The 26,345-nt window shown below is 36.4% G+C and overlaps 1 protein-coding gene across 1 annotated transcript in view; it reads left to right on the top strand.

The window, feature by feature from the left end:
• The window catches only part of Cntnap2 (contactin associated protein 2), a 1,965,545-nt gene that overhangs the window by 828,451 nt on the left and 1,110,749 nt on the right, over positions 1 to 26,345 (top strand). The window contains exon 8 of the mRNA XM_034518882.2: positions 533 to 797. Within this exon, the coding sequence (XP_034374773.1) occupies positions 533 to 797 (265 nt within the window). The remainder of the gene's footprint in view (positions 1 to 532; positions 798 to 26,345) is intronic.

The following is a 26,345-nucleotide window of genomic DNA, read 5'->3' as shown; positions in this document are numbered from 1 at the left end:
TCCATGGAAAGGTAAATATCTTTTTAAAAAATAAACTGCAAAGTTACAGAACAAAGTGAATTTAAATATTACCTCAAGAAGACAATTTGTTTCAGATTTAATAGTTAATGGGCTGTAATAGAATATTTGGGCATTGGGGAGATAATGTAGATGTACATATGAATACAATGCGTATATGCATTATATAATATAATATATAGACAGAAATAATACTATCCCCAAATTACTAAGCACATGAAAGAAGACAATTTCTTAAAAAGATGAAAGAAAGTCATAATGTGGTCTCCCCATCACAGCAGGCAGGTAAACTGTCAGTTTTTTGATTGGTGTTGCTTGCTACACTCAAAACTAGAAGTCCAATTATTGCATTTATTGGGTCTATCACTTCAAGAAGTTCCAGGCAGATCCATACATGCACTAAATCAGGCTGAGATGCTAGCCCTTAAGTTTAGTACAGGTTAAAACTCTGCTTTGAAATTTGTAGAACCAGCTCTTTGTCAATAGCCTCACAGAGATGTTTGTTTGCTTGCAGGGGAATCTGAGTTTCTCTTGTGTGGAGCCCTATACAGTTCCAGTCTTCTTCAATGCGACAAGCTATCTGGAGGTACCTGGCAGGCTTAATCAGGACCTGTTCTCAGTCAGTTTCCAGTTTAGGACTTGGAATCCCAGTGGTCTCTTGCTCTTCAGTCACTTTGCAGATAACTTGGGCAATGTGGAGATTGACCTTGTGGAGAGCAAAGTGAGTGTCCACATAAACACCACACAGACCAAGACAAGCCAAATCGACATCTCCTCAGGTCAGTGTCATCTGCTTGAATTTGCTTCTGAAATTGCTATCAATGGTCCCAACACTGAGACCTGAGACTGATGGCTTGCGCTCTCTCTCTCTCTCTCTCTCTCTCTCTCTCTCTCTCTCTCTCTCTCTCTCTCTCTCTCCTCTCTCCTCTCTCCTCTCTCCTCTCTCCTCTCTCTCTCTCCTCTCTCTCTCCTCTCTCTCTCCTCTCGTTCTCTGTCTGTCTGTCTCTCTCCTTCCCTCCCTCCCTCTCTCTCTTTCTTTGTTTCCTTTCTTCTCTCTTAAACTGGCATTATAGGCTCATGGTTATACCTTCCATTTAAAATTTTAAAACATTTTCATTACACTATATTCTGCTTACAAGTACTGGCCAAGTGATAAAAGCATAGGGTATGAGCAAAGAAGAAAGTTGGCTGACCTTGAATTATAACACATGAATTTTCTAATCCTAGACCAGAAGTTCTTCAATGTGTTGGTTGTTACCCTCTTAGGGCTCGTGTATCAGATGTTCTTTATATCAGATATTTACATGGTGATTCATAACAGTAGCAAATTAGTTATGAATTACAGTTCTGTAAATGTCTACACAACATGAGGAACTGCATTAAAGAGTTGCAACTTAGAAAGTTTGAGAACCTCTTTCTAGATGCAATATCATATTTAGTAAAGAAATTGATATTCCTTAACATGCTTATTTTATGTATAAAATCAAATAATATTTGTGGTGACAATGACAGTGTTTGTTATCTCCTTCTCATGGGGATTCAAGTAGCTCTTATTATAAGTTACAACACAATTATCTCTGTAAAGGAATAAGTTAATTGCTTCAATCAAAAGTCCAAAGTGTTATGCCTAGATGCATACATGCCATATGTTAGAAAAAATAGCAAGAGGTAAATAGAAAACAGAATGGCAAAATGTATATATCAACTGAGGAAAGGCAGGCTTGGCTTCATTGATCACTGTTATAAGTAGCTAGTCTTATGATATCATAAGCTGAAGCTTAGGATGTACTATAAGTTGAGACTTAGCAGTCCTGACATATTCTTAGATGACTATAGTACTGGGAAAGATGACACTGCAAAGTGAGATACTATGAACCAAGAAAAGACTAGGTGCAAGATGGAATAGTGATAAAAAGCATTTTTAAGCAAGTTTCTCTATTTATTCCTTGAAATAGAAGCGTTAGTTACATGTTGATGTGATAAACAAAATACCAATTAAAGCCAACAGGGACGAAGAGTTTGGATTAGCTAACAATTTCATGGTATGCTCTGTGATGGCAACGGGAGCATAAAGCAGCTGGCCATCTTTCATTCAGGGAGCAGAGAAAACAGTGATGTTTAATTTGCAAATAGCAATTCTGAAATGTATTGGAGAGAGGAAAGTAGCATTTACTGAGCACTTAGTACAGATGTGCCAATTACAAGGGAGAGGGTCATGACAAATAAGCCAGGTGTATAACTTCCTCTGCATTTTGGAATAGGACATGGTAATTCTGTAAGCATAGTGCAGGCACCTGACACTCTTTCTAACACAAAATTACTTGGTTCATATAATTTCTTCATCCCAGGTCTAGGCTTCAAGCTCCTCTAGGGCTGAGGTCATACATAGTCTATTCCTATCTTGAGCTTTTATAACATCATCTTAGGCTAGAACCAAGAAGTAAATTCAGGCAGGAATCTAAATCTTAGGCTAGAACAAAGAAGTAGGCTTCAGACATAAAAATGACTTTGAGCTAGGACAGGGAAGCAGATTCAAATATTTTGGTCAATCTGAGAAGCCCTTAGAAACAGTGATCACAGGAGTGTTCACGGAATTTTGTTTATTGCCTTTCTTGTTCTTTGACTATTTGTGTTTATTGTCTTATTTGTTCCTTGACTATTTGCATCTATTGAATTATTAGACTCTCAACCTAGAACTGACCTTAATACTTGCATGTAATTAAAATGGTATAAAGGCATACTGGGGAAAATTTAAAAAAATATAAAATGTAAAAAAGAAGAGATGTTCCAATAAGGTTCCATAATTCCAGCATTAACTTGTTGTACTAGCTGTCAATCAGATCCACTGAAGGAGCCCTGTCTCCTCATACAACGGGCTCTGTTTATCTGTTAGGACTAGCTCGATGGCCTCAGCTCTTCACTGTTCTGAAGGGCTGCATCTGGATGACTGAAATACCAAGGCACTCCTGCCTGTATTCTGATTTTATATTATTATTTTCCAATTTTTCCTGCAAGTCAGTTGAAATGATAAATCAACCAGATTTTATCATTTTCTTCTCTGGTAAGCTCAGCTGGGGAGGTTCAGAGTAAACAGGAAGTATCTAGAGACCCAGAATAAGATAAAACAAATATACATAAATGATTTATACAGTTGAAAAGCAATCTACTGTCGGGATTAAAGGTTCTTTTCTAATAGCTAAACACATAAAAGTGTTAGCATGTAGTCTCTCCTCCTGGCATTACTTAAGCAAACCCGCTTGCTGATGTGTTTCCATGTAACTGAATCATTGTGATGAAAATAATAATATTTTAACACAGTGATTATTAAACTTGTCCATTTGATTTAGTCTATCTTAGATCTCCAAGACGTTCTTATCTAACTTAAACAGTGTTAAAACGTGAAAATTAAATGAAAGAATCAAACTAAAAGACTGTAAATATTCATCCATAAATCAATAATTAATGTTATTATAAATGCAGTTAATTGACATTAATAGATGGTCTCAAACATATAGAAATGGACTTTAGAATATTTATCAATTTACTAAAGGAAAATGTCTAACTTGAAGGAAACTGATATGAAACCTGAATATTTTAAAGTCATACTCTTAGCTCCATGGACTGTTACAGATTTGTATTTCCCTATATATGTATTTAAAATGAAAGTCATGCTATGATTACACATATTTTAAAAAACCAAGTGTCAGTAACAGAAAAAAAAATGTCCATCAAAAATACATTTCATCCAGCTAATGTCTCCACTGGTGAAGAGCCTAACATAAAAGCAGGAAGAACTAAGTGTAGATTCCGAGTACGCATAAAAAAGCCAGGTTTGATGGCTGTGTCTTTATTGATAGTTTGTGGAGACAGAACAAGATGAATTGTTCCTAGAAATTGCTGGCCAAATATTGTGGCCAAATTTACAAACGTCTATTGTAGTCACATTTTTTTTTCTCAAAATATTAGATGGAGAACAATCAAAGAAGACACCCGACATTGGCTTTTGGCCTCCACGTACATATACATGAATGTGAGCACTCACATACAGACTCACACACAATAACATATATGTGCACATAAACACATTCACAATCTAAAAAAAATTATTTTAAAACTTAAAATGTTGAGCCTTATTTAATAAGACACAATTTCATCAACATCTTACCAAATTCAATTAAGTATGAAAATAAGTGACTATTGGCAATAACACTGAGAAAAGAGCCAAAAAAATATTGTTTGGTTTAATAAAGGAAATATATATGTATATCATTACCTCTACTCTTACTAGCATGAGAATCTAAGAGTATCAATCCATAGTGCTTCATTTTCAAAATACCTTGTTGCAAATATTTTTTTAAAACATACATACATACACACACACACACACACACACAATCTATAAGAGAAAAATACCGATCAGTAGCATTTTTTTGGATGCATACAGAGCAGCGCACTAAAAGGTCAATTCAAAGTTTCTCAGATATAGTTGTTAAATACTTGTAACTTCTTTCTGATATTCATTAATAAATTTTGTGTTCAGGTGAAGATCAGTTGATTCAAACTCCCTTTGTTCTGCTATTTACAACATAGTTCTTGAGTGTTGATCTAAAGAAAATCTTACAGCTAAGAGGATAATCTATATGTCTCACATTCTCTTTGCACCTTTCCTCCAAGACATGATGACTCTTGGCATTATTGGCAGTCCTTGGCAAAATACTCAATATATAAATTTATGGATACTAGGTGATGTCAAAGTTGTTGGTTGAGTTACCTTTCAACGGAAATATTTTCTAAGTTACAAAGCCAATTTTAGAAAATCTGTACACTATATTTCTTAAAACTAATCATAGTTTCCATTGATGTATGGATGCATATTTATGCAACAATAAAAAATGGTGGAATATGGGAAATCTTCCATAAAAATTGGCCTATGGGATAACATCTGTTCTCTATGGGGAATCTTTTAACTTTGCCTTTCATATTCATAGCTGTAGGTTAGGAGGACATAATGATTAGTGTGTTTCCAATGAATTAGGTCAAAGCATAGTAAGAGGGCATCATGTGACACACACACAGTATCTACTGATACAAAGTTTCATGAATGAAATGAGTTTTGATATTTTTAATGTGCTATGATTTGGATATTACTTTTTTTATTTTTCCATTAAAATAATTGACATGATCATGACCCACTACGATGAATTCATCCCCTAAGTACACTTTGTCCAACACAGACCTACACATCTGTCACATAATTAGGAGAATTGGAGTGTTTCAAAGCTTGAAGAAGCCTGCAGTTATTTACTTCATTTTTTTATTTTGGAAAATTATCTGTCTCTTCTGGGCATGGTGCTACAACAGTGTGTAAGTACTTAAAAAAATAGAAACTATTAATATAAAGTCTTTTAGGTTTAGGGACCATCTGAAATTTATTTTTATTTCAACATAACTCATTATTATGAAACCAAGTGTGAACAAATTCTCAGAATTATAAGCTATGGTATCCTACACTCACAAAATCATAAACTATGATTTCACAGAATATGTATATAAAGTAAATTCTTTGTTATTTACTTCTTTTAAAGTGTTACTAAAGAAAATTTTAATCAATGTAAGAGTAAAGAAAGCCTTTCAAAAACATCACTCTCTATATTTTCTCCTTTAAAGTAGCTGTTTGGTTTTGACCCCACTATTCAGAGTCCCTAGTTTTGTTTATGTAGACTTTGCTTCAGTTACAGAATAATAGCTCAAAAGTCTGAACTGCCTCAGAAATCTGAATTCTGCAAGCATCACCTTTGTTTCTCTTTCCATCTCTAGAGAACATCTTTTGTGGAGCTGTTTCATTTATTTGTCTTTCTTAGTAAAATTTCTCCGGAAACTTTTGAGTTCTATCTGGGTATGTTGTAGACAGAATAGATGGTTTATTCATTTGTTGTGTGCCTGGGAGCGTCTGGGGAGTGCTGACAAGCTCCAAGTTCAATCTGAGCAGATGTATTGCTGTGGACCAATCATGCCACAATCAAGCAGCAAAAGATCCTTTCTCTTAATCTTTTGTGAACATTTTAAAATTTGGCCAGCCACTAGGTTTAGTTTCCAATGTTCAGATGTCTCTTAAACATAGGTTTTCTGTTTAATTTTTTACTGTCACTAGATTTTCAGTTCTATGATTTTATGCTTCATCATTCCCTAAGAAATACTTGTCACCTAAAAAATCAAAATAATAGGACCAGTGAGATGTCTCAGAGAGTAAAGCACCTGCTGCAGATCCTCGGGACATCAGGACCCACACGGTGGAGGAAAATAATTGAATCTTACAATTTGTTCTGTGACCCACACCTATGTCATGGCATGCATGTGCATATGTGTGGCCAAAAGTAAATAGAATATGATGTAAAAATAATAGAGCGTGATAATTTGTTTTTCTCAAAGATGAGCCCCCAAATGGGTTATCTAACACTCAGATATCAGTCCTAAAATCACATTGACTCAAGCAATACTAAAAGAATTCAGCAGAATATGTTTTTATGTTTATGTGTGTGACAGAAAGAAAAAGAGGCCATGAATTTAAGGTGGAATGGAGGGAGTAGGTGAGAGAAAAGAGAGGTGGGAAATAATTTTAACTAAAAATTTAAAAATTGTAATAAATTTTAAATGTAAACCTAATAAGTATTTCATATATTTCAAATGAGTTACATGAGAGTGCTTTATATCAAAGTGAATGGGAAATTAGTAATTCATACTTGGTTCCATAGTTAAACTTTAACCAGTACTTACTAGAAAAGTTTAAAAAGTCAAACATGGTGGCACATGTGTGTAATGTTAGCCAGAAGCATGACAAGGCTGAAAGCACCATGAACTGCATATAGAGATCCAGGTAAAGGTCTGTTCATGGATCACTGTTCTGGAATAAGCAGTATGGATGTTTATAAAAATCTATAGATATGAATGCAGATGTCTTTGGAAATATCTATAATACAAGCTGCTGATTTTATTTTCCCAAATTCACAAAGAGACGTTCTGTGAAAGCCACATGGTACCAAGTAAAAGTATTTTGAGCACATGATCTCTAGCTCCTGGCTAGTTTCATCCAACTTACTTTCTATTATGTCTAGACTCCCACTGTGCCTGTGTGTGGTGGATTTGGTCTAACACTTGCATTATGTTGTTTGGGTTCCCCAAATTGTTTGAGAATCTGTATGAAAGATGCTGAGGGTACCTGCCCCCAGTTGGTTCTGATTGGTAAATAAAGTTGTCCAGGGACCAATGGACTCTGCTGGGCAGAGTCCCGGGCAAGGGAACTGAGAGAGAGAAAGGAGAAATACTATGCTGGGAAAGGATCTACCAAGCTTCAGAGCCTCAGAAGAGAGAGAGCATAGCTATCATGTAAGAGCTGGGAAAGAACAGCCCCAGTCCCCCGCACCCCCGTCCCATCTCAGCAACAAAGATGGAATATATAATTTTGTAAGTAATAACTCAGGAATATTGGAGGGGAGGTGTTAGCCATGTGGATGTTTGGGAGTGGCCCAGCCATTGAACTGATTAAGGAATATTAAATATAAGGTTGCATGAGTGTCTTTTATATGAGAATCTAGAACACTGAGGCTGGTAGTGAGGACATCGTACTGCCACATCCACTGTGCTGCTGCCTTTTGAGTAGTTTTAGTCACCTACAGCAACACTGTGCTGTCATCATGCTAGCTGAGTGAAATCTACTGTTAATTATACTTCATTGCATGCTGGTGTGCTTTTCCCAATAGATGAAATTATAGCCCAAGATGAAGTAAAGAAGGGAAAAACTGGGATAGGTTTGTGACATTAGCCATTGACTTATTCTTTACCAAGCAAAGAGGATTGCTCAATATATAATCACACTTAGGTTCTGATACCAATTTTACTTTCCATAAGATTAGTAAAGTCGTTATTTTTCTTTCTTCGGAGGTGGTAGATAAACGACATTTGAATTATGAAAGTTTTACAATTGCAAATAGAATAAAAATATAAATAAGCTCCAGAGAGTGAAATGGGGTAGGTAATGCTGATTTTAGCTAGGTCATGTTGTAAAAAGGTCAGTTTAGCCTAAAAATAGACAACAAAGTAAAACAAATTCTATATCATCAGTAAAAGTAGGAGGATAAAAACAAATGCATATCAGCAAAAAGCATAGTCTAGAAACTTGGAAGTTATGCACATAATAGGTATGGAGTGGAAGATCAAATAAAAACAAGAAAAATAAGAATGGAAGAAGACACCAAAAATAGATTAAATTTGCCAGGACTATTTCTTTGTCTACATTCCTTAAAGTCTATGAGTTTTACTTCTTTTTGGTTTGTGTTTATACAGGTCTTGTCTATGATGTCAAAACAGCTGTGAACATATATGTTCAACTGCTCTGTTCTATCTGGAAATTGTTGCTTTGTTGTAATCATCCCTTCTATGACTATTCTTACAGTCTTTCCACCTCCTCTTCTGCAGTGATGCCTGATCCCTGAGAAGAGAGAGTGGTGTGATACAGATGTTCCCACTTAGGGATACACAGTACTCACCAAAAGCTCTTTCTCTTCTCCTTGGCCAGTTGTAGACCCTTGTGTTGGCCATCTTAGAAACTATTAGTCATTGGTGTCATAGAAATAGGGAGAGTTGTTTTGGTTTTGTTTGTTTGTTTGTTTGTTTGTTTGTTTAAGGATGTGTGACTTGATAGATCCACCACGCTTCAGTGAATAGGCACACGTCTAAGATTATATAGGGAGCACTAACCGGATTCAATGCTGACAAAAAATGTCAGGTGGGTAAGGAATGAGGAGAGGCTCTAGAAGTTAGGGAGGTGAGTGAATATGATCAAAATGCAGTCTATAAGACTCCAAATTAATAAAAATCTTTTAAAGCTTAAAAACTGATTTTCTATTTCCAAAGGAGATTAGCAATCATGAACCTAACCATATAGATTTTCACCAAAAAAAAGACAATTTAATGAAGTTTAAATAGTTTTGCTTTGATAAACTTATTATTAACAAATGATAGTGGTCAGGCATAGAGCCATCTCGAGTTACTGATTTTTGTAGTCTGGAGAAACTTAGCAATGACTTTGGACAGGAACTTCCCCTTTCCCAAATGCTGCAGGGACACGGTGCTAACCAGAAAATTCTGAACATGAGATACAAACATCTGTGATCCCTTACCTATGTGTGAAGCATGCAGACTGATTAGTAATTTATTGCTACATGACATTTGCTTGTGGAAATGGGCCTGGTTGGGTTAAGAATTTCTGGCTGATCTGGTGAAAAGACTGGGGAACCAATAAATTGATGAAAATCTTTGACAGAATGATCTGGATGCCTCTGACGATACTTACTCAGCCATATAAAATTTTCTGGTCTCCCTACTCTGTTGATTAAAAAAGATAGCTTAAGGAATATATTGGAGACAGAGAGCCACATAATATGTCTTAGAAGGTAGCTACCTCATGCACAATGACAGGAACTGGATATGTATCTGGCTCTGCCTTCTATTGTGGTTCAATTTCGTGAGTCTTGTCATGTTTATATCTATCCCTTGAAGCCTTTCCAGCCAAAACATGGGCCCATTTTCCGGCGGCTAAACCTCTGCATTTTTTTCTAACTTTTCTCTCTCCTCTCCAAATGCCATTTTCCCACTCACTCCTCATGATCCAATTTCTACAATTAAAATTCATCTCATATCATTGCTAAAGCACTTATTAGCATCTGACATTTCCTGAAAGATGCTGATAACCTGCATATTACATCTACTTTTTCTATTAATATAAGCTCTTCAGGGCTATTTTTTAGTACTCTAAGTCTCTCTAGGATCCATTCAGAAACTGCATATTAAATGAAGTGTCTCAGTGTAGAGGCTGGATCTTGGTACCATCGATAAAAATCCTTCAGAAGCTCCCTTACCTAAACACTGGAGCATTGCTCACCTCTGAGTCCCCTGTATATTCCTCCCTCTCCTATTCCTTGCCATTATGTTTTAAACTTCCACATTATAGATGTAAGCCTTAGATAGCAAACTCCTACTGACCATGAATACTAATAACCTCTTTTAGCATAAATTTGTACCATCCCAAACAGAAATGCTTTTGTCAGTCCTTTTTGTGTTGATCTAGGAAGTACTTTCCTTTCTTCAGTCCTTTCTGTCATCAGACTTCAAGTATTGCCATACATAAGGTGAAACATTCATGACATGTAGCTTATCAGGGGGAAGTAGGTTAGAAACGGAAAAGTAAAAAAGTGTACTCAATTACTCAAGCTCTTAGACTTAATTAAGCATAGATGGCACAGTATCCCAGATTCTAGCAGCAACAATCTTGCACCTATAGAACTGTAAATATTGTGTAACAAGATATATTAAAGATGGATGCCTAGCTCACCTGAAAACGGGAGCCTCTGGGAACTACAGGTTAGAATGGGGCACTGTCTTGAGAATCTACTTTTGCTCTCAACTGACTCCTCCATTGAGCGTATCCTGCTGAATCACCTCTATTCTGAGGCAGTGAAATGTTGGAGAAAATTAGCCTCTTAGTCTATGTAGATGTGTCTGCCATCATGAAGACAATGATGAAGTCTATGTTAATGGATACATCTCTCGAGAGATTATACTTTGCCCATCACTGTGCTTTGTATTAATTATCCAACTTAAAACTACAATAACCTTTAGGTCAGGTACTATTGAGAAATCTTTGTAACTTACTGATATCAATTGTAAAATCACTCTTCTAATTACTCAAGTTCAAAGCTGTGAGGAACAAAGTCTAATTTTGCCCTCCATCTCTGCATGGCACTTGTAATGATTTAACAATTAGCAACAGTGTTCTGAATTGCCTCACCTATCTATCATCTCATTCCCTAATTTAGAAATTCATTGCTTGAAAGGATAACCAAGGCCAGCTTAATTACCAAAAGTATCATTGGACTTTCATTCATTGGCCTATTTCTTATAGCATTGTAGTTATGAGTATGGACTCTGGCTAGTACTGACTGAGTTCTTCTTCTGTTGCAGACAGTGTTTGAACAAAGACAATGTACAAACAACATTAAGTCATTTAAATCTCTTAATGATGGTATAGGAATAAAATGAGTATCAACATCAAAGTATCAAGGAAGAATTAGGCATAGAGCTAAGTTACCTACCCTGTCTCTCCAGCTACTATAAAGTCTAAAGCTTCAGATAATATACATTTAAAGTCATCATTTTTCATTATTGTGTGATTCTGATTCCTATACCTAATCAACTTACTGTTTGATACTCACCCAGGATTGGATATTATAGCCTGTGACATCTGACACCTCTGTTGAATACAACATCTATTATCAGGGATGACCTCATTGTGCTTCACTGCGATTCTCACAGAAGACTCTGAAACCATCCCACTTATTATTTAAATTTTGCTTGTACATGACTCCAATCTATGTGTTCTGAATTCAAGGAAAATACATTTTTTTACAACTCCTCATCACTAGAAAGGGGAATTTAATTTTTGCAGCCTATTTTATACTACATAAAATCTGAGTCTATCGAGTATGTGTGTTTCCTCTGTGTGCATACATGAGTGACAGTACCAATGAAGGCCAGAAGAGAGTGTTGAATTTCTAGGAGTTATGAGTGAGGTGGGTGTAAGCCATTGGACATGGATATAGGATAACCAATTTGAACCACTGGCAAGAGGAGAAAGCACTGTGAGCTGCTAGGCCATCTCTCTACCTGGAGCCTGACTTCTCTTATTTTTTGTTATATGTTTTTTCATCTTTTTATTAACTTTCAGAAAAATTCTCCCTCTTTATGGCATCTTGGAAACTCCTGGCCATGTTTCAAAGTCTATATCTTTCTTATCATGCTTATCTCTAATCTCCGGGGAACAGTTTGCCATGTTGCAGTATAGCATGTTACCTCTTGAATGCTTATTTTCCATTGTTCTAGTGTAAACTACAAACTCCTCCCTCCCTAGTCCTACTCATTGTCACTGATCTGACAAAGTCCATCAGAAAGAAGACAATCAGTACTTTCGTCTTGCTTTATGTTAGATTTATACTTGGATAGCTTCAGTCTTTACATTTATTTTCTCCTCCTCTAACACAGAGAAGATTCGAAAATGACTGTTCCTAGTCTACAATGCTATGCTGCAAAAGTCTCCTATGATTCCCCAAGTCTCTGCATTCTTCAGGAAGGCTTGAACTCTTGTCTCATACTGATCCTTCTAAAATTTTTATTTGCTCATATTTTCACTTGCTCAATCCATTCCACTGTGTGAGCTCTTTGGCTAGTCTCATTGCCTCAAGTCATAAAGACAAAAATCCTGCACATCTTTGTCTATCTATTTTTAAGCCTAGTGCCATCTCTTCTATGTAGCCTGGTTCCAAGTGTCCTGATGACTTATTATTACAACACACTAATGCCAAGTTGTAAAGTATGAATTGATAATCCATTGGAATTATAAAATTATAGGGACCAAAGTATTTATGAGAACAATGAACTGGCTTCTGGAGGGAAATGATCTCCTAACTGTAGGACTGATGTGGTTTTGAATTATGACCTAAGACATTAAGAATGATGAGCATTTTGTTTGTGGTGCCCCCCATAATCCACAAAGACATTAAAGCCAAGGTCTATATAGGCTACACTATTTTGTAAATAAAATAAATGCATGTACATAGTTGCCACCAAATATTTTCAGAAGTATAACATGAAGTAAGACCCTAAAATTAGATTTATTCCTTTCCATTTCTTTTTTTTTCTACACAGATTTCTCTCTATTTTTCTCTCCCTCTCTCTCTCTCTCTCTCTCTCTCTCTCTCTCTCTCTTTCTCTCTCTCTCTCTCTCTCTCTCTCTCTCACACACACACACACACACACACATACACACACAAAATGTTCATGACTAAAATTAATTTAGCATTATTCTCTTACTCAGTCTCTGGAAAGCATTGGATATGACGTACCCTAGAAATAAATAAAGGGATCATGTTTGCTTGGATTTATTTTCCTTCCTTTCAGTTTAGTTGGTTAGAAGGAATGTCCAGCCTTGTGAGAGCCTTTTTGGACTCGCCTTCTCAAGAGGGATGTTACTGCTAGATGATCAAATAATGTTGTCTATGACTGCCGTTATAACATTACTGTTTAGGCAATAACATTATTGTTTAGGTAACTCAACGATAAAACAAATTTCAAAGTAACCTTATAGTAGCATGTTATGTTTACTCTGGGAATAAATATTGCCTTTTCCATTCTTCCATCCAGATGCCAGCACATTTATCCTAGATGCCCATGAGACGCATAGCATATCCTGACTGTATTTCTGACACCCTTTCTTCAGCTATGGGAGGGTAGAAGAGGTAATAAATTCTCTAGAATTTCCCCCCCAATGTCTTTACAATGTAGTGAGAGAGGGGGACCACTCAAATCTGTTTTTTACCTGTACATCCACTTACCAGTTTTCAACCTTTTCCACACCAAAAGGTACTTGATCTTATTTTATCTAGGATAATCAGTGTCATGGGAGTACACAGCAGATGTTTTGTTCGTAAACTACTTGATGAGTGTAATACATAGCTTACTAGTCTCTATAAGAAATATATCCCTTAGGAAACAGAAAAGAGAAAGGATCTTCTGTATTCACTGTTGCAGTACATAAAAGTATTTTGTAATACACCATACAATTTATTACATAGAGCATCCAGTGTTGTCACCATTGCAATGCCTGAAGAATCTGGGCTTCTAAAAATGTTCCATGTCTCAGAGGCACTACATAAATTCGTGGAGGTGGGTGTGCATACCTAAAAAATAAACCTCTAATCTTTAAAGAAATAAACCTTTAAAAATACACCAATTCCACTTTTAATTGAATGTTACAATGTCTCAATTTGTCATGTTTGAATGATTTAGAACAGTTGAAGACTGAGTCAGAAAGACAATATGACATTAAAATCTGAATTATCATTCATCAAGAACTTGGAGAGAGCACTGGATTCCTTGTGGCACAAGATACAACAAATTTCTGTTTTTCTATTCCTTTCGCTCTCTTAATTAAACCATGACAAGTAACAGAAAGAAGTGAAAAGCGATCATGAAAGATGAGTCACTTAAAACAATGGTTCTCAGCTAGGTGTGACTATATACATTTCTGTGTATTTGATGGTATCTGAAGATAAATTTTCTAGTCAGCACTAGGAGACATAATACCTCTAAATTCTATGATGGAGGTTAAATACCCCACACAAAGATGGCAGAATCCTTGTCATTCCATTAGAGTTTCCTTCTGTGCCAGCTGTCAATTGTAGAGGGCTGAGTACCTTGGCCTGAGGGAATGTCCATCTTATGCTGTAGGGAAGGAGTCAGGGCACCCTCCCAGTAACTCTACATTCTCCTAAAACAACTGACAAGCTATTGGTTTAACAACGCTTATTTTTGAGGTGATTGCAGGTCTCTGGCAGCTTCTAATCTTCTTATCATTTGTTGTTTTTTTTCCCCAACTTGTTAATGGCTGCTTTGATGATAAAACATCTCTCCAATTTTAATTCCAATCACTCAATCCCTTTCTTTTACATTTGACTCTTCCTTGTGGAATTTTTTTCAGTTGTAAACAATAAAAAAACTTGGTGGAGTTTTCTGCAGTGTGTCAGATGCTATTTTATAAAATTGTTCCCCAAGCTAACAAACTCCTATGTGTTACTCTAAATAAGAGTGGTAGATTTTCTCTCCAGAATCCAGGCTTCTGACCAAGTTTCTGACCTCTCTTGGATGTTGCTTTCCTATTACTTTATACTTTGATTGTTATTGCTAATTAAAACAAACAAATCATGTGCTTTGTTGGAAGCTTGGCAAAAGGTGCAAATTATTATTTAAATGCTTGAAATATTGGATGTTAAATATTAGATCCAGGTGTTAAAAAATTGACAAACTATAATAAATTATACTTTAAAAGCTATACCAAAAGCAACAGGAAATAAAACATACAGTTTTATATCAGAAAAATGCTTAACATGGCATCTGTGAGTTTCCAGGTACATTCCTTAAAGCTCTTAGAGGAGACAAAGGTGACACTCCTGAGTTTGCAAAGTCAAAAGGACAAAGGTGGCCCTGTGTCACTCAATAAAGTGGCTTCCTCTGTATGGTGAGGTGATCACAATTATCACATTTCATCTCCTATAATAGTTGTCACATTTCTTCTCCTATTTTGAGTACCTTTCGACGAATGTTCATTCTTCTTCCTCTGTTGTTCTCTAAAGCCTGCTTTCACAATGCTTCTTATGACTCCGTTGCATAGATACTCAACAGATGCCAGGTTCCCTCCCACTAGCTTTCCTTCCATTTACTCATCCGTATTTTTGTATTTTTTGGTTTTGGTTGTCTGTGAGTCTGTGTGTGTGTGTATGTGTGTGTGTGTGTGTGTGTGTGTGTGTGTGTGTGTGTGAATATACATGCTCCTCTATGTGTACATATGTTTGTGTATGCATGTGCATGCTGGGGCCAGAGTCAATATTGGTTGTTTTTTTTTTTTTTTTATCAACTCTGTACCTTACTTTTTGAGATAAGATCTCACAGAATCTACAGCTCAAGCAATTAATTAAGCTGGCTACTTAGTGAGCTTTGCAAATCTACCAACTTCTGCTTTCCTGGTACTGCAATTGAAGACATGCACCACCATGGAGTTTACAAAGATATTGGGGATCTGGAGTCTAGTCCTCATGCTTACATGACAAACACTTTCCCACCTGAGCCACTTTCTTAGCCCCTATTATGCTTATCTTTTATCTCAGTGGAAAACCAGTATCACTGACATAAGGAAGAGGAAGACTAAATATGGAAATAGGGAAAATATATGAGTTTTGAAAGTTGTTTAGGAAGTGGAGTATCTTGAGTATGTGTAAAGAAAAGACTAGAATGAAGGCTGAGCCCACAAGTTCTGAATGTGACAACGACGATTTCCACTGTGTAGAGAAAACCTAGGCTAACAGTATTTGAAAACTGGAAGATCATATATTCTTACAATTATCAATGTTTGTTATTTGTCTACACCTTACTTACCCCTCCTTCTTATTTAACATACCTATCTGTATGCATGTCTTCTTCCATGAGTCTGGGTGTTTATCTCAACACTTTGAATCTCAGTGTTTTCTTCACTTCTTAAACAGTCCTAACTATTCATTGAGTCTCACAAGAATGGCTTGAGAAAAGAGCCAGCTCATTTCAATACCACCTCAGCCACAACAGATATCCTAGCCCTTGCTCAGAACAGTAAATGTAAAAGGGAACTTAAGGTAGTTAAGTACCCAGATAAATGTATCATAAGGAAAACAGATCATAAGTATTTGGATTGACTCTTGATGAGAGATTTAAATAGGAAAGAAATCATGGACAGACCAGAAAGAGATGCTAAAATAATAGAATATCAACCTAGACAAGTTTTAAAGAGAAAGGATAGGGCTCACATCTGTTGAAAGCATTCTGTGAGAACTGGAGACTAGTTTTTTTGTTTTGTTTTAATCTAACATATTATCCCAGCCAATTCTGAAATGACATGTTTACTACGGCCATCCTTTTGCAAATGGAAAGTTGAAACTCCAAAGGGTCACACAAATTCCCCAGGCTCTGTAGAGGCTGAGGTGGTATTGAAATGAGCATGGCTCTCTTCCCAAACCATTCTAGGGAGAAACAATGAAGACTTAGGACTGTTTAAAAAGTGAAGAAAACACTGAGATGTCAAGTATTGAGATAAACGCCAGGACTCCTGGATAGATATGAATGGAGAGATACTTCTGTACGGTTTGGAACAGAAAAATAAGGGAGAACTGCAAAGATTAAAAATGATAATGGAGTTATGTCTATCCACTGCCTAAGCTGATGAATTATAAATGACCCAACAGAAATAAATACAAACTATTCTTCCCCCGACCAAGCAGTCCCTTAGAATCACCTCACTTACCGATGACAATTGAAATATTTACATCTTGTCTGTGAATTTCAGGCAAAAGTCTAATTTACTGACTAAGTTTAGTATTTCCATCCTTTACTCTTTTTCACCTGGGAAAACATAATTTATTTTGTTTCTTTGCCAACAATTTTGTGAAAAGCTTTTTCTAAAGGGTAAAACAAAACAAAACAAAAAGCCACGAACACATAAAACATAACTTTCATTTTAGCATGGATTTGGCAGGCTGTCCTGTTTGCTGATCCAAATATGATGGTTCTTTTCAGGGATATTTTAAATGTACTATTCCAATATGTCTCCAGCTCAGCTGAACAGTTGCTCTCAGAGCCTGGAGCTTGGTCGAGCAGCTGGGCCCATCTTTGGCTTTCATGTACTAATTGAGGACCAAATCTGTCTTTGGAAAGCCTTCCTTGTTAATTCTAAATGTTGGATGCACTTTAGGCATCCCTTTCATTGATGCAGTCACACAGGAACTGTTGCTGCCCTGCACTCTGCTGGTGGGAAATGAAACGGTAGGAAATGTAATATCCTATAGTCCCCAAAGTTTATCTTCAGTGTGATGATTAATGACAATATGGATATAGTCAGTATTTGATATAAAATGTTTGTGGCAAAAGTAGTGGCATGTACACAGGAGAGAGGCATTGCCTGAGGAGCTTAGTTATTGATCTAGTCATATTCAGAAGTTTTATGACAGCAAATACTTGGAGTCTGCCCATATCCCACACTCACCTAAATAACTAAAATCTATTGAGACATTTAAAAAGGAACAATAACAGGTTTTTGGTATATGGATATTTGGGCTAAATTTTTAATTCATAGGTCTCTCTCTCTCTCTCTCTCTCTCTCTCTCTCTCTCTCTCTCTCTCTCCTTCCCTCTCACTCTTTCTTCCTCTCCCTTTCCCTCTTCCTCTCTCCCTCCCTCCCTCCCTTCCTCAATCTACTTCTTTCCCTCCCTATATCACATGGTTTTCTTGGTAAATGTCATAATGGTGTTGGTATCAGTATCTGGCTCTTCAACTCAACACCAGGATTCAGTGGGAAAGGATTATAAGGGTTCTGTCTTTGGAACATATTATAGTATCCTACCATAATTATATATTGTAATATATCTTGATAACATAAAGATAATTGGGGATATAAATAATACCTAAAGAAATTTACAATAAAACTGAAGGTATGTACAAATAAATGAATAAATAAATAAATAAATAAATAAATATTGAACTAATAATGTAAGTCTAGAAAATATTGTTGAAGGATAATGTATCAGGCTTATAATGTTTGGTCACTAGACCAATATATACATTTTACTTAAATTATTTTTAAGGTTATAAAATTTAGAATCAAACTAAGCCTTATAAATCAAATCTGTTCCAGCAAGATTTCATCAAACATATGTGATTTAAGTAGAACTTTAAAATACATTTGTGATTCAGCCAGATAATGGGAGGGAAGATTTCAGAATGTAGAAATATGAAGTATATGAGGATACAGGAATTTTCACCATTCAACAGTAAAAAATCTATTTGCATAAAACAGACTCTTCAGGGAGTCTGAGCAGCTGCATACATTTCTAGAATATTTAATGAACTTTTACTCTATGCTAAGGACATTAATCCATTCTCTGTTGTAATAACAAAATATTGGAAGTTGGTAGATATTTTATAAGGAAGGTTTATTTATTCAGTTCACAGTTTCTGAGACTGAAGGTCCATGACCGAGTTGCTTCATTTGCTCATAAAGACCTGATGGTAGATGGCATCTTGAGAAATATAATGTGGGAGAAAGAAAATACACAGTGATTCAAGAAGCAATAGAGATGGAGAAGGGCAGATTGTTATTTGTATAACAATCACTCTTACAGGAATTAACCAAGGCACTATGAAAACTATTTTGACCCCTCTGCAAGCATGCCCCAACTGACTGAACCATCTCCTAAACATCCCAACCTCTTAAAGTCATATGCAACCTTTCAACATTGCCACAGTGGGGACCAAGGCTCTAACGTGTGATTCCTTGGGGAGCAAGCTGTATTCATTCCAGAACATAAAAATTACTGTGTTTTATGAACTTGATATTCAACCAAAACTTTTCGGACCTATGGAATTTTAATTCTGATAGAAGATAAGCAATAGCTTATAGTTAAAGTATAAAAAGTGTGTATAAATTGTACATCATATGCAGATCTTCAAACAAGTGTGAAATATTAGGACAAATAAAGGAAAGGATAAAAGGGATTTGAAGTGTGAATGAGGAAGCATATCACCATGTGAAATATATCAAGGGATACCTTTTAGTAAAAGCAATAAAAATTCAAATATATGAAGGACTTAGGTGAGTTAGATGTCTCAAAAAGAAAATCGCTGGCAAAGAAAATGGCAAAGTGAAAAATCAAAGACAGGCACATTCCTTGAGTGTTTGCAGCATAGAAGTTAGCAGTTCTAGAATGTGAGTAAGCCACTGGAGAAGAGAGAAGGCAGCATGGGGAGCCAGCACAGGTGGGGCAAAAGCTCACTAACTGTAAGTCTGTGTGTGACTCTGGACGGAGTAGGAGGCTGTTGAAGGGCTTCAGGCAGACAGTGACTGCACCTCTTTCACATTTTAAAGGTCATTCTCGATACTGTGTTAAAAGGCTGGTTTTAAGTTCCAAGTATAGAAACAGAGAACATCATTAAATGCCAGTGAGAAATGATTATGAGACATTTAAAGAGGAGCTGCAGTGCAAAGAAGTAGTCAGGTACTAAATATATTTTGAAGCCAAATCCTTAATTGCCTCAATGTCCAAACTGTTGAAGAAGGAGAAGAGATAAGAACTGCTTTTCCAAGGAAGCAGGCATGCAAAGGGAAACAAATTTCACCACAGAACGTAGAGTTTACTGTGGTGGAAATGTTTTGAGCACAGAGAAATGAACCACTGGATGAGTGACTGGTCTATGGCATCCTTGATAAACAGAAGTTTCTATGCAATGGGGCAGGTGAAGCCTTGAATAAAATGATCTTAATTTTAAAAGCAAGTAGCAATAGTAATGTCAGATAGCTTGGAGACAGAGAGTACAAATATTTCATATTAGAGTTCTGTACAAAAGAAATTAGGTGTTGCAATGGGCCCACACAAGACTTTCTCTATCAAATATCAGCCATGGATAGGTAAGGACCCCATGGGACTACTGAATTTCTGACTGTTATTGGATTCTAGGAGAGTGAAAATTGATGGGCCCACTGCTGCACCCATCAGGCTCCATTGGATAGCTCCAAACACACAGCCGGTCCTGGTCAAATTCCTTGGTCCAAAAGAACATGGATAGATATTCTTCTCTCTCTCTCTCTCTCTCTCTCTCTCTCTCTCTCTCTCTCTCTCTCTCTCTGTTTCTCTAACACACACACACATACACACAGGGGCGTGAGAGAGAGAGAGAGAGAGAGAGAGAGAGAGAGAGAGAGAGAGAGAGAGAGAGTTGGACAGGTGTGTTATGGGATGGAAAAAGATGATGGTGACAGTGGTCAGTGTATGCTATCTACCTGTGTGACATCATCTAAAAACAGAGAAAATTTTTCTTCTCAATAAAAAAAAAATACAAATCAGCAACAACAAAAACAAACTATCAGAAAAGCAAACAAAAGAATGTTTATTTGACCATGAAATGACCAAATTGGAAAAAAATTACAGAAAACTTTCAAAGTACCTCCTGGATTGGGATAAAAGTTATATCAAGATACCATTTGATTAGAATGAAAAGCTCTTTAATTGTGTTTGTTTATTTATTATGAACAGTTATTAATGTCTGTCGTGCTGGTAGTGCTATTGGCTTTACAATCGTCTTCTATGATGTATTTTAATTATTGTTGTCTTCTAGTAACTACGAAAGCTATTTTTTTCACTACTACCTCTAAAGACTTGATGTGAAATGCACACAAAACACCAGACTACACAAGAATAGATGCACTGAACTGAACAATCACTCAAACTGTCTTTTGCCCACAGTTTTTAGACCATGAATAATGAACGCTTCAATTATATTAAGTTCATTAAATACATTTATGGTAACATTTCTGATAAGGAAAGAAAACACAAAACTAAGTAGTGTACATTCATTAGTGTTGTAAATAGAGTTCAGTTGAAAAGAGGAAAGTTCCTCATGACTTCAACATGCAATTCAATAAAAGATAATAGATGCGTAGATAATGTACTAAAAGGACGCACAAGACCCACTGAGCTGACACAGCTACAGTAGTCTTGAAGACGTGCTGATATCCTAAATTCAAACTTACGATAGATGGAGAGGCAACCTTTGGGAGGTAATTATGTGTAAGAGCAGAGCCCTTATGAGTGAGCTTTGCAAAGAGAACTTCAAGTGATCTCTTTCCCCTTCTGTCATGTTAGAACAAAGCCATATGTAAGGAGACAGGTCTTTATCAAAAATGAGATCCAATGGTGTCTTGACCTCACAGACTATAAGAAATAGATTTCTCTGCTTTAGAAGCCAGCTAGCATATAAGAGTACATTTAAGCCTGGCTAAAGAAAACAGATTAAAACAAAAATAAAAAGGAAAAAATGTAAAGTAGGATGTATGAATCACCTGGTTGTGACATGTCACCCCATTGATCACTAAGGTCAAATGTGATGAGGTGGGCATCCCTTTCCTCCCTTATGCATCATATGCATCCCTTCTGAAGCAGCATGATAAGTCAAAGAGGACAGCCTTTCTTGTAAAAAAGGGATGCTCTTCTATTCAAGGTATGTGAATACATTTGCTTCACTTCTAGAATCTCCAAATCAGCTCTTAAGGTACATTTGTGATAAAATGTAGTCTGATTAAGCTTTCATGATTATAGACACATTCAACTGTGTGCTACTGCATGTAGAAGAAAGGATAAGAATAAAAGGGAAAGAAAGAAAGAAGTTAAGGACAAAAGAAAGAAAGAAAGAAAGGAAGGAAGGAAGGAAGGAAGGAAGGAAGGAAGGAAGAGGAAGGGAAAGGAAAGGAAAGGAAAGAGGAAAGGAAAAAGGAAAGGAAAAAGGAAAGGAAAAGGAAAGGAAAAAGGAAAGAGTGAAGTAATTGAACAGAATTTGAAAGATAGCCCTTGAAGAACAAGAAATCACAGTTCCTCATTGGTGACAAAAATTCTGATAAGAATTCATTTAGAAGCAGGAGGAAGGGAGATGAGATAGGGTATGTCTGGGGGTGGGGGAAATGGGGAAAGGGGATAACATCTGAAATGTAAATAAATAAAATATCCAATTAAAAAAACCTGAAAAAATAATTTTAAAAGGATTCATTTAGTAGAATGTAACATTCATAATTAAAGGCTGAATTTCCTAACTGGATGTAAAAATAACCATTTTTTAAAATAATATTTATTCCAACAACAATATTAGCCATAATTAAGTATAATATATTACATGGTGATTTTGGTAAGAATGTCCACCATAGGCACATATATTTGAGTATTTGTTGGGTTCCTAGTGGATGGACTGTTTCGAAAGTACTTCTTGGAGAAAATGTGTTGCTGGCAATGAACTTTGAGGTTTCAAAAGGCTGCACAGGCCTGGTTTTATAGTCTGCCTGCTCACTGAGGCTTAGGATGGAAGCTTTTAACTACTCATCTAGCGTAAGTACAGACTCCTACCACCACACTGGACATAGACTGACTCTTTGCAACTATAAATAAACCCACAATTAAGTGCTTTCTTCTACATGCTACTTTGCTTATGGAGTCTCTTCACAGCAGTAGAACAGTAACTAAGACACATATTATGTGCTACTGAGAAGGGATATACTTATTTTAGAGTATTGTGATTTATGAGTATACCACAATATGTAAAACACATTTGTAACATAGATTATTAGTATAAGTATTATAAATTTTACAAAAAATCTCCATTGAGAGAGCAATGTGGCTTGACTTATGTTGACACATAAACAGACTGGTAAGGTGTCCTCAAAGCTCAGATCAGACCTTTTAATGTGTCAATGTTTTTGTGTATGCAGAGACACATTAGACTACAGAACATTCTGGAAATGGTAATCAATATCTACTGGTACCAACTCAAGTTAATGCCTTAAAGGGAGAGTAAGCTAGAGCGAACAAGTTCTTTCCTTTATGTCATGCTTGTCAGTATTCTCCTGGTATTTTAGAATATAATATATTCTAATATATTTTTAGAATATACTATAACAACACTTATTAATAAAAAGTGCAATTTTCAGAACCTCCTACCCAGAATAATATTGCAACTTATAGAAGAAAAGGTTTTGAAGTAATAACGATTTATTGTTTGACAAACATTGTCATACTTGTGCTTTGGTCTGTTGAAATGTAGAATTCACACCAGCTAACCATTTTGATCTTATGCCAGAAAGTCATACCCTAGGACTGTGAGCACAGCACCTAGAGTTAAATAATGAAATGCACTAAGAACCCCTCCCTCATCCCTGGCACATAAAGAAGATTTATGGGCACTTTTAATTCTTCACCAGAAAAAGTTCAATGAAAATCACTAAATATATTAAAATAATCATTTTCCCCTAGAAATTGTTCACCTAACTTTGGATGTCCCTTAACACTTGGTGTCTACATGTGGAGTTTTGCTAACCTGTCTGAGCTGGCCTGTGATCCCATGGAATCATGAATCATTGGCTAATAATTTTATTAAAACAATTTTTCCCACGATATTGAAGATTGAACCTAGGGCATCATACATATTTATCAACTCTTGTACCTATAAGCCACATCCATCCACAGCCTTTAAGATACTATCATTCTCCCAGAATAGTCTTTACTCTCACACTTTCAATCAAAACAACATATCACCATTGACATCCCAGAACTGTGAGCTCAATATGCAATCACAGGAAAAGCTCTGTAAATTGTTACTTGGTTTAGCATTAGAGAGCCCTGCTTTGCTTTGGTTTTGCTTCATCTCTACCCTTTGCTCCCAAGTCACAAACGTACCTAGATACCGTGGCATCTCTCACCAAACATGAATTTTAAGTGTCCTGTTAATAACTAAATAAAATAAAACATTTTTAAGAAGCTGTAATTAGGGCTTATGTAACTTGTCTTTTGGCTACTCTATGGGTTACTTTTGCTACTTCTCTTTGTCCACCCTTACGCCTTCCAAACCCCCAATACTAGGTAAGAGAAAGAAGGACAGAGGGGAAAGGGATGTTGATATTGTTAGACTACTTCCTGCTGATTCTAGGCATTGAGCTCTTTGGGGCCAGTTTAATTTTTCTTGTCAGGATGTCAACCAGAAACCAGAAAACACCAAAACAGCAACATCAGGAACCAGCAGGAGCAGGGGCAGCAGCAGCAGGAACAGCAGATGCCTCCTCTTTTGGGACTCTGACATTTATATACCTTCTGAAGAGGTCTCAAAATCCCAAACATAAACTACCTTAAGTTGGCAAAGTTAAACCTCTGCCAGAGCAGGAGACAGATTGTAGTCAGCTACTGTGGCTACGGAGGCAACCCATATCCCACACCAATGATTAAAACAACAGCATATTCAGGTAACATTTCTGTGTTTTGGAAGAAAACCAAATTCTCACTACAGGATGAAATTCAGCTATAGCCCTACTGCATGTCCACAAAATGTCTTCCCACCACACCGGCCAGGCCCGCTGAGTGTGCAAAGGAACTGATGCCAGAAATAGCAGCACTTGAAAGGGTTCATCCCATACTGATGATCAGAGGAATGGACCTCTGTTAAAATGCAAATAATTCTGAAAGAAATTTCACATCTTCACTGAAATCCAATTTTGATGTGAATATTGTATAAGAAAGGAGATGCTAGAAGCAGCTTCTGCAAAGGGAGAAGCTAAGCTGGTAATAGGCAAACAGCTAGGCTGGACAGAGGCCAGGAATACAAAGTAAATGTCCTCCACAGAGTCTTCGCCACATGTTCCTTCCCACTCGCTTGGCTGCCACATTTCCTCACATGCACTTGTCCTCGAATTATTTTCTCCTTAAGGCTGACCTAAATTACTCAACTTGTGTTCTGTTCATCTCTCTGATGTTGTTTAAAATAATGTGAAACAAATTTCCAGTATTTTTATTATCCCTGTTATGCATATAGTCTTTTGAGTATTATGTTCCATGTCTTTGGCCATTTCTTGTTTCTAAGAGCCCAGCTCTGAGACAGGCACAGCTATATAGGCCTAACATGCATGTATACATGGATGGATGAGCACTGGCAAAGAGTTCCATGTACTTTTATTTTATTCAATCTAAAATGTGCTTAGTTATCAAAAAAGACATGAGACTTACCAAATGTCAACCCAGCTTTCTACATTTCTGATAGATGCTTTCATTATCAGTGATTCAATTAGTAGCACATGGTGAGACACTATGTTAATAGTTTAAAGTGCTTTAATAATTTCCCATGAGGTCAATGATGACAATAACAATGTATATGCCTCCCCTAGTCTAGAGAAGTAATAAAAACACCTCCACTAAATGGCAATTTAATTATATGGAATTGCATTTGCAAAATCTTTCATTTCTTTGCACAAATACTGACTAGTCTCTTGCTCCCCAGTGATTTCTCATTTTTTTTCCTTAAAATGGAAAGGTGATTAAACATGTCAAAGCAAATACCTCTGCATTTTAGAATTTCAAGTAAATTAAAAATTCAGTGATCCTCTGAAAACAGTCAGATAGAAACATTTAATAAGAACCCATCAGTGCCTAATGGAACAAGCTTGCACCAGACTTAGAAATATTTTAATGATTCATAAATCTATTTTGAATGATAGCTGAAAATTAAGTTCATCCCAGCACTAATAATGCAGTTTATGATAAGAGCTCTTCAGTGGTTCAATTCTGTAGCATGAATTCCACACATGACATGGTTAAGTCCTGGGTGTCCTAAGTTAAATCCCATCTCCTTCCACTGACCTAAGAGCAACAAATTAGCATATTCGATACTCAGAAATAAGATAGGATGCAAAGATGCAGCTTAATGTCTGCATTAGCACATCTCAAAGGGAAATATGAGGGGTTAGTATCCAGTGATTCTTCTCTTCGCTATTCAAAAATGTTGGCCATGCCTAAAATTCACAACTGAAACTGAGTGATGGAGTTTTCATCTCTATCATTCTGCCTTCCTGTGTGTGCCAGACTGAATTATGTCCTTGCTGAGCAGCTACTGGAGGCCTGCAGCACACAATGCACTTGGAAGATATAGCGAGGCATAAAACAGGCTCCCTAAGCACAGAGAGTTTATTCTCTAAAGGAGGAAATGGGCCTCAACAAAAAATTACAATGCGTTGTAATAAATTTCATAAAATTGATACATAAAAGTTGTTTTATGTATAAAAAAAAGAATAACTCGCTTCCCAAAAAATTCAGTGGAAGGCTGACAAAGGAAGCAACATT

The sequence above is a fragment of the Arvicanthis niloticus genome, chromosome 15 (genome assembly GCF_011762505.2).
Source record: "Arvicanthis niloticus isolate mArvNil1 chromosome 15, mArvNil1.pat.X, whole genome shotgun sequence".
NCBI lineage: Eukaryota > Metazoa > Chordata > Mammalia > Rodentia > Muridae > Arvicanthis > Arvicanthis niloticus.
The sequence above is the reverse complement of the archived record's forward strand: the minus strand, read 5'-3'. Positions and strand labels throughout refer to the sequence as shown.